At 37.7% G+C, this 15,873-nt stretch overlaps 1 protein-coding gene across 1 annotated transcript in view; it reads right to left on the reverse strand.

Annotated features, from left to right (window-relative positions):
* The window catches only part of LOC136840661 (acid-sensing ion channel 3-like), a 30,435-nt gene that overhangs the window by 3,859 nt on the left and 10,703 nt on the right, over positions 1-15,873 (reverse strand). The window contains exons 3-5 of the mRNA XM_067107372.1: positions 14,991-15,215; positions 14,188-14,301; positions 7,826-7,892 (exon numbers count right to left, since the gene is read on the reverse strand). Coding sequence (XP_066963473.1) covers positions 7,826-7,892; positions 14,188-14,301; positions 14,991-15,215 — 406 coding nt within the window. The remainder of the gene's footprint in view (positions 1-7,825; positions 7,893-14,187; positions 14,302-14,990; positions 15,216-15,873) is intronic.

A 15,873-nucleotide genomic window follows, 5' to 3' on the forward strand; every position in this document is an offset into this window, starting at 1 on the left:
AATTTCTTAGGCATATATTACAATAACTCATCTCTTTTATTAATTTCCTTGAAATTCAAGTAACTCCATATCACCAGACTCACTGATATTTGTACAGTAGCTAAAAAAAGTTAAGTATACCTTAGTTTTACCAGACCACTGAGCTGATTAACAGCTCTCCTAGGGCTGGCCCGAAGGATTAGACTTATTTAACGTGGCTAAGAACCAACTGGTTACTTAGTAACGGGACCTACAGCTTATTGTGGAATCCGAACCACATTATAGCGAGAAATGAATTTCTATCACCAGAAATAAACTCCTCTAACTCTTCATTAGCCGGCTGGAGAGTCAAACTTGGGCCCAACGAGTGCAAGGCCACAACTCTACCGACTCACCCAAGGAAGAGCTTTTGTACAGTAGCACCTCAACTTACTAGTCACTTTGGTGGTCTGGCCTTCCTGATAAGCAACAAAGACCCTATGTCAGTCTGCAAATGAATATTTTTTGAGATATCTTACAGCTAACAGCAATTCTATATACGGTAGTTCCTAACTTAAACTTACCTGTACTTTTCAATTTACAAGAGATACCGTACCTAGAAATGTATCACATCTAAGATGGTAGCACAGGAAATAATGATCATATTATGACAGAAGTCCACTAAATTGAGGTGTTACTTCAGTTTTCATTGACTTCTGATCATTTGTGAAACTGATCCCTCTCACTCACTGTTTTATTTCCAATCTATAAATTTTGATTACTCTCTTTACCGGTCCGCAAGTTTCATAACTAATAAAAAGCACTGACAGCATTTTTAAAATTCTATATTTCTCCATTTTCTTAAAACACTTGTTCCATTTCCAAGCTGTTGCTTATACTGTAAAGTTTCTGAGGAGAGCCTTCATGAGGACAGAAATATCTGGTAAAATAAAATGATACTTTTCATACTTGAACCTCAAAAATTCATGGGAAGATGCAAGGCTTTACAACCCCAAAGCAATTCTTGTATTTAATAATTTGCTCACATTTTGATCCATTTATCTATTAATCTGTTAATTTATATTCATTTTCTAGTAACTGACATCTTTCAGCATTTCCCATTACTGTCTGTTATTACTTCTTTCAAATGAAGACCATATTCTTTGGAAGCTTGAATTTCAAGTCAATGGCTCTTGTGGTGGACTTGTACTATATGAACACAGTTCATCTTCTGAATAATAATAATAATAATAATAATAATAATAAGGTGGTGCAAACACCAACCTGAGGGAATGATAGAAAACGATCAAGCAAAGTTCCTCTGGGACTATGGTATCAGAACAGATAGGGTGATATGTGCCAATAGACCAGACTTGATGCTGATTGACAAAATCAAGAAGAAAGTATCACTCATTGATGTTACAGTACCATGGGACACCAGAGTAGATGAGAAAGAAAGAGAAAAATTGATAAGTATCAAGACCTAAAAATAGAAATAAGAAGGATATGGGATATGCCAGTGGATATTGCACCCATAATCATAGGAACACTAGGGACGATCCCAAGATCCCTGAAGAGGAACCTGGAAAAACTAGATGCTGGAGTAGCTCCAGGACTCATGCAGAAGAGCAGGCTATGAGACACAGCCGCACACAGTGAGAGAAGTGATGGACTCCTAAGGAAGCAGGGTGCAACCTGGAACCCCATACTATAAATTCCACCCAGTCGAATACTGTAGGATGGATGAGATTGATTGATTAATTGTGGGTTATCTGGCGTCACTACTACCCGGGTCACTGACGCCGAATACTAAATGTGATCTTTTCACTTTTATAGTATGTTATAAAAATTAAAAATAAAATTCTGCTAAACAGAACTACATATAAATTTGATTAAAAAGAAAAAACAAAAATGAAAACCAACCAAAATAAATAAATTAATAAATAAATAAATAAAATTCTGCTAAAAAGAACTATTAATAAATTTGATCCAATAAAAACAGTATAACTTAAGAAAAAACTATACATATACTAAGACAGCACAGCTGTCAAATACTCGTATATTTGAGAAGACCAGCTTCTTTGATAAAAGAGATAACATTATTAATACATATATTTTCTCCCAACAGTTTTGCCATGCTATAATTACCACCTGCTTCACTGCTATATGATAAAAAACGATTCCTAAGTTCCACTAGACTGGGACACTCAACCAGCAAATGCCTAACAGTCAGTGGAACCAAGCAATCATCACAGAAGGGCTCATTCTCCCAATTCATCACATACTCGTAGCCGTGAGTTAAACGTGTATGGCCAATACGTAATCTACACAATACAACCTCCCACTTCCTTGGCATTAGGTCATATTTCCAAGGGTGTGTTAGAAAAAAAATAACAATAACAATAATAATTTGTAAGCTTTATATCAGAAAAGGATGTGAAGTACAGTGCAAGATGAAGCCATTCACCAATTCACCACAAATATCTGTGAAAAATTGTGGGTTTTAATTATACATTAGTATATTTTTTTTTGTGATTCCCTCCTGATAACTGTGTCTCTATTATCTGTAAAGTTTAAGTCTTGGGGAACACAATTCACATTATTAGCATGCCTCTTGGAATTAAAAATAAATTCATAATCTACACTACTACCAGTATGCCCTTATTATCATCCTGGCCTATATGTTCCCTGAAATGGAAAGAAAAATTCTATTTTACAATGTGACACAACAAATGTGACAGTGTCACATAAAATGAAATTACCAGAATGGTACTTCAAGAGTGTTTGTCCACATTTCACAGAAAAGTATTGATGTACTCTATTTCCATTCATCCACAAATGGTAATTCTATTGTGATGGCCAAAAAACACTCCTGCCTTGAAGACAGGTGTTAGTTTAAACTACACTCTTAAGCCTTTGGCTGTAAAATTTATTTCAGCTCATCCTCAGCAAAGTGTACATTTCACATGAAAAATTGAAAATCCTTTCAGTATGATCAATTTTTTTTAAACATCTTTAAGCACTATATTTTCAGGACTGAACATTTAAGGTCACAACTTACCAATTATGTGTAAAAAGAATTAAAAAGTAGAAAAATGGAAAACATTCAAAACATGTTGGATTCTCGGATTTTTTTTTTTAATATTTCTGTTAAAAGCTCTGGCAATCCTTCTAGTACACTATCAGTGAATGATATATATTCACTTTGCACACTGGCAAAACTTCTTGTTCCCTCTACAAGTGTTTGCTATACCATAAAATACATAACAATACAAAGGCACCTTCCATGCCCATAGGTTATGATAAGGGGTAAAATGGAAACCATACAAAATATCTTTTTCACACCCTTATCAATAACACTAACCATCCTTTCTGTACACCAATCAATACATTCTATAATAATTTCCCATACTACCAGCAATGTTTCTTGGATACTTTATTGGTATGATATGCTTCAAAACAAAGAATGCTAACAAGACGTGGCTTCTTTGCACATTGGTCACAAATATAATATACTTTGGGGTTTGTGATATTTGCCCACATATTGTGCTGGAAAATGCTCCTAAGTTAGTCTTGCTTCAACTGGGTTTGAAAGTGACTGCATCTTTGAGACTCTTTTCTTGATATCCTTCTAACACGCAGTATACTGCCTTATCCCTGATTTTTTATCTCATCTATTACGCTACCACATTCTAAATGTAAAATATATTTCCATCAAATACTGGTGCTCCAGTTATAAACTGGTATCTGACTTTTACAAATACTGCTCTGAAACCTGGTGCACCTAATATAAAGCTATTTTCACTGGAATAACTTTTAATAGTAGGTATGTGGCCTAACTCCTGGCAATATCAACTGCAACAAAAGCTCTTATATCCATGGGCATTAATTCTGTCCACTAATAATACCTTGATCTCTAAGGTAAAGGCTGCTTGCTTAGTTATCACAGGATAGAAATACTTGATTCTTTAGCACCATAACCATATGAAAAAAATTATCAAAGCATATAGAATAAAGTTTTTAAATCCAATTACCTTATGAGAGATATGACATTAGATATCATCATCATATTCACTTTCCACTGCTTAAAATCATCATAATCATGATAACATTCAGAATCAGAAGCAAAATAACTATCTCTGATATCTTTGCTTAAAACTTGATGTTGTACTAAAAGGCTAAGCAGTCAGCCTTGACAAACTGCAATCATGTCTCATGGGTAAGGTGACCATTTATCTGAGGTGTGAAAGGGGGACACCCATATAAATTAACAAGTATGTATATGCTAAGCGTAAGCATAACCCTAATATATATATATATATAATATATATATATATATATATATATATATATATATATATATATATATATATATAGAGAGAGAGAGAGAGAGAGAGAGAGAGAGAGAGAGAGAGAGAGAGAGAGAGAGAGAGAGAGAGAATTGCAGCTGCTTGGTCTTTTCATTCAGGCATATGAGATTTATTCTTCAAAAAATGATATATTTACATATACATGCAAACATTTGAATAAACGAAAGAGTATGATTCAGACAGCATTCATTCAGAGCAAGTGTTACTTTCAATAGTAAAATATATGCTCCGATGCAGCTTTCATACAGTTATTCAGTATATATATGAGCGGCGCACTCAACACCAATTAATATTCTTCCTAGATTTTGTTGCACCCGGTAAAAAACATTATTTTGGCTCCCCTCGATGATCCACCAAAGTTGCAATTTGTGTTGTCAGCACACAATGTCAACAATTTAGAAGACAATTCATTAGAGCTGAGAGTTTCTTATACATAGTCTGAAAGTATTTCACTCGTTTCTCCACCTAGATTTTTAACTTCCAAAATTTCAACCATGACACCATGGCTGGGCAAAAAGTATCCAACCAGTAAGGGACACAATTTAATATTAGCGTCATTAGAGCAGTCACAATATAAAGTCACACAATTTTTCTGAGACAAATCCTCTTTTAAGGACTAAGGTGTCAGGCAGGAAAACATTGTTCAAAATTGACTCCGTTTTGGTGCGAGCGCATGCAAACGAATTGTCAAAACACTTTTTAATAAGTCCGGAAGCGCCATCTACAGAACGGAATGAAAAACTGTGTCGCATTGCATGATAAGCACAAGTTCCTTCTGCTGCTGCCAAATTCTTTTCTTTTTCTCCAAATCCTTCCTTCTGTAGGAATGTGGTCATTGACTTGCTTGAAGAGGAGGAGGCATCAGCACGCTTGCGCCTACTAGTCTTTAAATGACGTTCAATATCATATTTTCCACCGTTTGTCATCGAAAAGTACGACGTGCACTTTAAACGCTTGACACCACTTCCACTTTTTGCTTTTTTTTATGAAAGGATATTCACTTTCTATTTTTTTTTTTTGAAAGGACACTTTCTTCTGGATGCCACGATGTCGTCCTCTTTGGAGTGCTACTTGATTATTAATCGACTACCAACACGTAGCAGTTGGACTTGGCCGTACATGGACGAGTGCAAGAGACTTATGGAGCACAATTCATAAATTCTAAGACCTACTGTAGCTATGCTGCAGCAAGAGCCTTAGAGGTTTCAAGAAAAAATATCTTAACTCTTATCTTTGAACAATCAGCAATTTATTACTATTTGTGTATGCAATGGGGGACAGAAGACGGGCACATTCCGCAAAGGGGGACATTAGTACGTCCCCCGAAGGTAGTGATTTTTACGGGGACAGAGATTCGAATTGGGGGTTTGCGGGGGACGTCTGGTCACCCAACTCGTGGGTAAAACTTTACCTGAATCCATTATTGCATTCTTTACTTGAAAATATCATTCTCCTATTCTTTAAAGTGAGCTCTCAATGTTTTTGAGATTAAAGTCACTAGCAAATGAGATAACCAACCACGCCTAGCCTAACCTAACCTAATCTAGGATATCATGTCCTTACCCTAGTGCATGATAGACCTATTAGTTTGAAGACATTCCATAAACTTATCTTAAATAACCATCATTCTTCTTCCCCACCCAAAAACCCTAATTTCCCACTGTGGTCCCATAAATTATAGGTCGTAACGGCGGGCCACCCGTTTCTAAAAGTCTAGTTTGTGGTATTATTTTACTTGGAACTATTATTTGATACTGGAGTTTTCATAATGCGATCTTAATTCTCCTTGACATTAGTAAAAAACTCACGCTCACATCTATAGCAAATTTACTGTTACCGAGATATTTATCTTTTTTTTTTTTTTAATGTTTGACCGTTATTTCAATGGGGCTGGTACTGAACATTTAGCTTATGGAAGCGGCCATGGTATTAAAATAAAACTTTAAAGGGAAAGAAACGAACGTCAGAAACGTTTAAGTGACACATTAAAACACGGGAAAATTATATTTTCATGTCCAAATTGTGAAAATGGTTTATAGCAAAATTTTACCTTTGCTAATAAAACGAACGTCAGAAATGTTCACGGCACACGTTCAAACTCATGAAAACTAAAATAATGCAAAAAAATATGTGTACTGTAATAATGAATTACCTATATTTCAATGATAAATAATTAAATATGTGTACTATAATCATAAATTATAATTAAAAGTGTGTACTGTAATAAATCATAATTAAATACGCGTACTGTAATCATACATTATATTTAAATATGTGCACTGTCATCACAGATTATAATTACGTATCATAATTTCGGAGTCATGCATCATTAAGTAACCCATGTAAACAAACTTCTCATTAAGGTAACGACGTTACCTTGTCAATAATTACGTCAGTCCTAATGAGATATAATTCTACATCTCAACAAATGTATCTTGTCATCATAAAATGCAATCATTTGCCATGGGGTTTTCATTTATATATTATATTACAAAAATAGCGATAACACACAAACCTCTACTGATGACGAGGAAACGTTTACAGGTATCACTTTTAACTTATCACCATTAATTCATAAAACACTCAACAGATGGCGATTCTTGACACTTTGCATCGTCTGCTGTTGATGTATAGTGATAATGGCAATATTATTGTCACTATATACAGTATATCTATTCTTCACATAATGGTATTTATATATACAACAGAATATGGTAAATGGGACTAGGAGAATTTAATTGTATTGTAATTTGAATTAGGAAGAAATTTTTCACCACGAGAAAAGGATTTGGTCATTTGAGAAAATTCCGTGAAGAAGAAGAAGAAGAAGAAGAAGAAGAAGAAGAAGAAGAAGAAGAAGAAGAAGAAGAAGAAGAAGAAGAAGAAGCATTTATTGAATCCTTTCAATCCTCCGGAAAAGTTAAAGTAATAGTAAAAGGGGGATTGGGTAAAAAGTAAAGTAGAATTTACATTAATATTCTGTAAAATAAAGCTTAGTAATATACCTCAAATTTTGGGAGAATTATTTTCACGAATCTATTGCAGAAAGGGCGGAAGGTTCGAGGAATATAAGAAACACTCAATTGAGGCAAGTCTTAAAGAAAGCAAAGGAAAAGACGATTCAATTGCTCAGAAATGAAAGTAACAGTAAATAACCAGGGGAGTCGGCGTCATATGGAAAGAGAAATTAATAACACGAAAGAGAAAAATGATGAAGCAAAACTGTTTATAGCTAAACAGCTCTGCACCTAACACGAACAGCGTAGTGGGTTTGTGGCGTGATCGCTTAGAAAACAAGGAACCACGGACCAGGCAAAAATAGCTACAAAATGGATTTAACGAGAATTTATGTTACCTTTCAAAGATATATATATATATATATATATATATATATATATATATATATATATATATATATATATATATATATATATATATACACTACCATCAATTATGTCTTGTCTTACCTCAGATCCGTTTCAGGGTAAAATACTTACCAACGTCACACATGAAAGATATGATTTTGTAAGCCCAGTCTTCGTGAACTGCTTCATATGTGAGATCCTGAAACAGGAGAGGATGAACCATATATTGTTCAGAATGTATAACTGAATCAAGAAGATATGGAATGTGATGAATGTATAAATAAAGGCAAATACCACAAAGGAACAAGTGAAAAAAACGGAATGTATGAGAGGCCATTGCTAAACAAGCTTTCAAAAACCTACATTTGGCAAAATAGATATGGAAATAACAAATAGATGAAGACACGAACAGCAATGCGAATAAATCAAACTAAGATAGTACTATAACTACAAACATCCTTCGCACTCTTCCGGAACTGACCTAACTTTTTTTTTTTAATCGCCACACTCGGCAGGCTGCTGCTGCTGCAGAGTAAGTCGTTTTCAAGCATCAGATTTAATACTATTCAGTGTGCTAGGAGTTTTATCTTGGCTACAACTGAAATGTGGGATAGTCTGCCTAGTGCAGTTGTGGAATCTTTTGCTCTCCAGATATTTAAGCGAGCAAGGAGCAAATTCATTTATTGCTCTCTGCTGCTGGCGTCTCCTGAATTTCAGGCGTATCTGTTTTATTGGCTGTTTCCTCATATTTACTTGTTTATCACCTTTTCCTATAAGTCTCTCTCTATATCTCTCTCTCCCTGCAGGCTGATTTTCCTTTGAAGCTCTCTTGGGTTTATAGTCTGTTGACTCTATCCATAAGGGTTTTCAGCTGAAGATTTAAAGAAAGGAAGAGAGAAAGTAGTGCAGGACTCAAGTTAAATTGAGCGCCAGCATCAAATTACTATCAGGAAGACAATTCCAGCTTAACAGGAGGTGAAAAATGAAAGGTTTCCGATGCGGGACACAGTGGCAACATTGCTCATGAAAAGAATGTGGGGATGCTGATGCTTCGCTACGCAAGTTACTGTTAGCATATTATGATTTATATTGTTCGTGTTGTGTTAGTAGCATTGCAATCGTCGCTTATGTCAATTTGTCTTTTGCATTTAGTTTTCTCTTTGGCCAGTCATGGCGCCACCTGCATGTAAACGAACCGTGTGTTCGCTGTTCCCGCTTCTTTTCAGTCTAAATAAAATCTACCGACGATAACACAAGTGTCTCAATCAGCCCCATCCTGGAACTCTGTTATAAGTGAAACTAATCCTAGAGGATCTAGAAATTAGTAAGGTCAGCAGGTTATGGGCCCAGAACACATTGGGATTGATTGAAAAGTGTGATATCGTCTAGATATAAGAAAGTGCTAGCCTAAGCTTCCCTTGAGACTGTTCCATCAACAAGTAAGAAGATGGCTGGTTATGAAGAAAGGAAGAGACCTCCAAGAAGATTCTTCTACAGTGTGACGGGGCTAACTATTACCCGTGGTCGAAGAGGATCGAAGCAAGACTGATTGACAAGAACTGTTGGAATGCCATTGACCCTGGGTTTGGGTATCACATTCACGATAATGAGAATGAAGAAGAGGCCTTGGCAGAGCTCAACCAAGAACAAGCCAGAGTCAATCGCCGAGCTCGGGGAGTCATTATCGAGGCGCTGCACAGCTCCACTCTCTACGATGTTGGTGAGTTTAAATTTGCAAAAGAAAGTGTGGGACACACTCAAGGAAATGTATGGTGAATTTGGGATTATTCACACCATGTTGTTTTTCAAGGAAATGGCTAGGTTGGATAAAGTGCCATCAATGCCAATGGCAGATTACATTTCCAAGATGCATGAGTTGATTCAGAAGGTGAGAATGGGTGGCATTCCAATAAGTGACACTTGCTTTGCTGCTTTCTTGCTACTTCTGGGCTACCACTCAAGGAGTATGATGCTTTGTAAGATCCTTCGAGGGTGATCTGGATAAGCTCACATCAAGAAATGTGAAGAGCAAACTTGTGATGTAAGAAAGGCGACTATCATTGCACAATAGAGTGACGTCAAGAAAAGAAGAACCTGTGGCATTGAAAGCAACGGCTAAACAGCATTATAAGCAGAAGCAGAATCAGCAGCCTCAGAAGCAGGACACCTCTGGTGACAGTAAATGAAGTGTTACACCTGTAAGGAGCCTGGACACAAGGCGAGGGAATGCCCAATCTGGAAGAAGTTCAAGGAGGAACGCACGAAGAAAGGGGATGCCAAGGCCTCTGTAGCTGAATTTGAAGAAATAGAAGCAGTACTTCTATGTGCCGAAGTGGATGCACATGCCTACATGTCAAAATCATCCCGGTGGGAAAGTGGTTTCTGGACTCAGGTGCATCAGATCATATGTGCTGTGACATTAGAAGTTCAAGAACATCGACCTGCAACGCAAGGGATCTGTGAAAATAGGTGATGGACATAGACTTTCAGTGGAAGGGATTGGGGTAATCATGATTCAAGCCAAATGCAAGATTGTGCTTCAGGAAGTGATGTATGTCCCTAACCTATACTGCAGTCTGGTGTCTGTACAACAGATCACTGCCAAGGGTGCTTCTGTATTATTCGTGGGCGACCTAGCAAAGGCATCTAAGGGTGGCATTGAACTTTTCGTTGCTAGGAAAGGGGGAAGATGTACATTATGAATCTGGATTGGCCTAGTAAAGATAATGAGGAACTACTGTGGCATTGCCTGCTCAGGTATCGATGCAGACCTGGCATCAAAGAATGGGTCATCTCAACTATGACGCTTTGAAGAAAATTCCAGTTCTGGCTAACTTAAAGAAAGAAGAATGTGGAAAATGTGAAGCATGCATTGAGGGGAAGATGACAAGGCTGCCTTTTCCTGCAAGTACATCAAGAGCATCTAAACCTTTGGTGTTAGTGCACACCGATGTTATGGGACCTTTTAATACCCCTTCGTTTGGTGGGTCCATTTATGCTATTGTGTTCACGGATGATTACTCCAGGTATCTGACTGTAATGCCAATGAAGTCTAAGGATGAAGCATTGTCTAGACTCATTCAGTACAAGACCAGGATGGAGAATCTCACGGACCACACCCTAAAAGAAAATTAGATCTGACTTCGGAGGAGAATACTCTGGCAAAGAGCAGTTGGACAACTATCTGGCTGCAAACGGAATAGTGCATGAAAGGAGTGTGCCTTACTGTAAACAGCAGAACGGGAGAGCGGAACGACAAAATCGGGTACTTATGGAAATGGTGAGGACCATGTTATCTGAAGCTGGAGCTGACAAGAGACTGTGGGCTGAAGCTATGTCAACTGCTGCCTACAACCGGAACAGGGCACCGAGCAGTGCCATCGATTATAAGATACCTCTGGAACTGGCAACAGGAAAGGAACTCACAAGCAGTGATTATGAACGCATGAGACCCCTCGGATGCAGAGCTCAGGCCATGAGAGAAGTCAGAAGCAAGCTTGATGGCAAGACTGTTGAGTGTGTCATGCTCGGTTATCAGGAGGATACAAAGGATGGATACAGGCTTTGGAACACAGAAACAGGAAGGGTAATAATCAGAAGGGACGTTGTATTCCATGAAGAGGTTTTCCCATGGAAGAAGAAAGAAGATTCCAGTGATCAGGAAGCAGAAGATGGACAATCTACAACTCTCGAGTGAGTCAGACTCAAGGAGGAAACAGAGGAAAAACAGGAGCAGAAGGGAGACGGTCTGGACAAGGAAGGCAGTGAAGATGACGGGCATGGAGACGTAAACAATGAACAGATTCCTGCCTTTGAAGAAATTCCAGTACTGCCTGAAGATGAAGAAGCTGAAGTCCAAGAAGAAGTCCCAGTCCTGTGGGCGGTCCGCGAGAGTGCCTAAACCAAAGAAATGTCAGTGCCAAGAATGTCAAGACGACCCTGAGTGTTTAGTGGTCAAGCCAGATGAAGAGACCACTATCACTGAACCAAAGAGTGCCAAAAGAGGCCCTAGCTAGTCACCAAGCAGAAAGATGGAAATATGCTGTGGGAGAAGAGATTAAGAAACTGACTGAGATGAATACATGGGGAGATTGTACCAAGGCCACCAACCAGAGTCATTGGGTCAACATGGAAGTTCAAACTGAAGACTGATGCTAGTGGCAGACCTACAAAGTACAAAGCCAGGTTGGTTGCACAGGATTTGCCCAAAGATATGGCTTTGACTACATGGAAACCTACTCGCCTGTAATCAAAAGAAAAACCATCCGGTTGATGCTCGCTGTGGGAGTGGAGAAGGAACTGATGTGTGAGCATGTCGACGTAATATCTGCCTACATCAATAGTGATATCAAGGAAGAAGTATACTTGGAGCAACCTGAGGGTTTTGATGTTGACAAGAGTAGGATGGTGTGCAAGCTGAGGAAGTGCCTTTACGGATTGAAACAATCAGGACAAGAATGGTACCATAAGATCAAGAAAATCTTTATAGACATGAAGTTCAACCCCTCAGTTGGTGACCCTTGCCTATTCTATCATCAAGAAAGGAAATTGTATGTTGGACTATATGTGGATGACATTGCTGTGTGGGGGAAAGAAAGAAGATATTGATTGGTTTAAGAAAGAGTTGAGCCAACAAGTTGAAATACGAGCTGGGTGAAATATCTGATTTCTTATCACTGAGGATATTGCGAAAGGACGAGCATACCATAAGCATCGACCAGTGTGCTTATATAGATCAGATATTGGAGCAGCACGGGTTATCTGAATGCAGAGGAAAACACAGTCCTCTGAGTGCAAATGTATTCTCTATCAACGATGAACCAGACGCAGATGCCGATAGTCATGAATATAGAAGAGCCATAGGAATGTTGCTGTACGTTGCAAACGGGACAAGACCTGACTTGAGTTTCGCTGTCAGTTATCTCAGTCAATTCTCGGCCAACCCAAAGAGAAAGCAGATGGCTGCAGTGAAATATCTGATAAAGTACCTAAAACACACCCGTGACTACTGCATAGTATTCAGGAAGAGTGGGAAGGAGGCATTGATTTTTTCTGATGCTGACTTTGCCAACAACAAGGTGGACAGAAAATCGTTCAGTGGACTGGTGGTGTGTGTTGCAGGAGGACCTGTGGAGTGGAGGTGCAAGAAGCAAACTGTGGTTGCCACATCCACACAACAGGCGGAGTACATTGCTATGGCTATCGCTACGCAAGAAGCACTATGGCTATGTGGTATTTTAAGGGAGATCGACGCAAGTGATCTTTGCATGGTGCCATGCATCCTTGCTGATAATACAGCAGCAATCAAACTTGCAGAGAAGGACATTGTCAACGATAATTCCAAGGGCGTGGATGTGAAGTATCACTTCATAAAGGATGTAGTGAAGAAGGGTTGGTAAAGTTACAATATGTGGCATCTCATGACAATCTAGCTGACCTTCTAACCAAGGGTTTGACTGGGAGGAAGACACAGGAGTTATGTGCAAGAATTGGACTTATCATTCCTTAATGACAGTCAGAGCCATGCCAAAGTTTTAATTTGTCCTTCTGATAAATTTTTTTTTGCAGCATAGTAATCCTTTGCCAAATGTGATCGTGACAGATGTAGTCACGTTTATCCTTTTGTATTCTTTGCAGCAACAGTGTCTATTCAGTTCTTATGTTACTTGCTGCTTGTTCATATTACTCAATTTTTTTGCCGCTGTGTTATTCTTTATCTGTAATTATTTTGTTTTTGGCTCATGTACTGATCATTGCATTTTGCTGGTTTTGTGTCGTTGGCTATCCAATTTTTTTTTTTTTGAAGTGTCAGTTCTTGTAAGGTTCACTGCATTGCAATAAAATCAAGGGAAGTGTTAGCATATTATGATTTATATTGTTCGTGTTGTGTTAGTAGCATTGCAATCGTCTTAAGTCAATTTGTCTTTTGCATTTAGTTTTCTCTTTGGCCAGTCATGGCGCCACCTGCATGTAAACAAACCGTGTGTTCGCTGTTCCCGCTTCTTTTCAGTCTAAATAAAATCTACCGACGATAACACAAGTGTCTCAATCAGCCCCATCCTGGAACTCTGTTATAAGTGAAACTAATCCTAGAGGATCTAGAAATTAGTAAGGTCAACAGTTACACCCACCGGGTTTGGGAAGCATGCAATAAAATTATCGAATGGAAGTTCCTTGTTAAAATACAGTTTATGAAAGAAGGCCTAAGAAGACATCTTCTGGCAACGGTCTAATCATAATGACTTTTTTTTTTAAGAAAAAGACGGTAAATAGGCCTATCTCACATTATTTCGGTAAATTCCTCAAGTTATCTCGCCTGTACTGACATCATTTTCTATATTGTTCAGTTAAATTATTTAATTAACAAACAATATCTCCGTGCAGAGTTCTTCTATACAATTACTCAATTACGAATAAATCTAGACCTACGTTGTGGAAGATACGAATGAATCTAGACCTATTATTGTAGAAGATACGAATGAATCTAGACCTACGTTGTAGAAGATTCTGACTCTCGTCGTTGTAGAAGTATTGTCGACTCTGGAATCAGTAAAAGCCTCGTAGGTTACGTCATTACAGGCGCTCAGGCAACTACAGCCGTCTCTGGTCTGTCGAAGGAATAAATTAATACATAAAGATTAATAGATATTAAAATCTGTGTGTGGGCGCCTGCGTGTGTGTGTGTAAAGAAATATATTGAGCTTTTTACGTGGGTTATGATTTAATGACAGTATACAGAAGACCAATATATATATATATATATATATATATATATATATATAATATATATATATATATATATATATATATATATATATATATATATATATATATATATATATATATATATATATATATATATATATATATATATATATATATATATATATATATATATATATATATATATATATGTATATATATATATATATATATAGAGAGAGAGAGAGAGAGGGAGAATAATATATTCAGTTTTTATGCAGAATACTTACAATTTTAACAAGTTTCTTTAGAAAATAATTTGCCTTGAATATTTAAGTTAACAAGTGACACGAAGGAGTTTAAAAATAAGATATCTCTGAAGGAAAAAGTAAAAAAAAAAAAGTCTGCATAACATGAAAATTTTTGCACTGAAATAATGAGTTTTCTCTGAAGCTGTGGTTTTTTTTTTTAATAAAAACATGAAAAAAAGTTCTAAACTTAAATTCCAAGAGTAACATCCTTGATTTAATTCGACGACCTCGAAATCACAAACAGCGAGGGTCTAAAGAACAGCCCTTGGGAACGCCAATAATACCCAGTTTCCATAAAACAGGAGTCGGTCAGCGAGTTTCAGGCTGTCGTTGAAAGCTTGGGCAGTGAGGCATTTGGGCATCGTCCTCAGGCTCCGTTCTGTCATGAAGGGCAGCCAGCACCCGCCCTTGTCTCTGAAGACCTCCTGGAAGCTCTCCAGTTCGCAGTCCAGCTGCGAGTATTCGGAGTCGCCGACGCAAGGGTCGGCTTTCGTTGGCAGAGTCTTGAACTGAAATAAGTATTATGAGATGAGTTAAGGACTGAAGACGTAAGCAGATATTTAGATACACTGACAGGTCAGGTTAAAGAAAAAATATTGGTGTTTGTGGGCAAAGTGGGCACTTGATAAGAGAAATGGTTATTAAGTCAGCATTATAGTCTATTTTAGTTTTTTGAAAACTACTGTGTCGGCTTTGTCTGTCCGTCCGCACTTTTTCTGTCCGTCCTCAGATCTTAAAAACTACTGAGGCTAGAGGGCTGCAAATTTGTATGTAAATCAGCCACCCTCCAATCATCAAACATACCAAATTGTAGCCCTTTAGCCTTATTAGTTTTTATTTTATTTAAGGTTAAAATTAGCCATAATCGTGCCTCTGGCAACGATATAGGCAAGGCCACCACCGGGCCGTGGTTAAAGTTTCGTGGGCCGCAGCTTATACAGCATTATACCGAGACCACCGTAAGATAGATCTATTTTCGGTGGCCTTGAGTATACGATGTACAGAAAACTCGATTGCTCCGAAGAAACTTCGGCGCATTTTTTACTTGTTTACTTTAGCACTGGTTAAGAGGTGACTCGTATTTGTCAAGGGGTTAATGTCAATGGTACTTATATTGCCAATAGCCAAATTACTCAGTTAATCCGGAGATAAACCGCTCCATTACTC

The sequence above is a fragment of the Macrobrachium rosenbergii genome, chromosome 8 (assembly GCF_040412425.1).
Source record: "Macrobrachium rosenbergii isolate ZJJX-2024 chromosome 8, ASM4041242v1, whole genome shotgun sequence".
Taxonomy (NCBI): Eukaryota; Metazoa; Arthropoda; class Malacostraca; order Decapoda; family Palaemonidae; genus Macrobrachium; species Macrobrachium rosenbergii.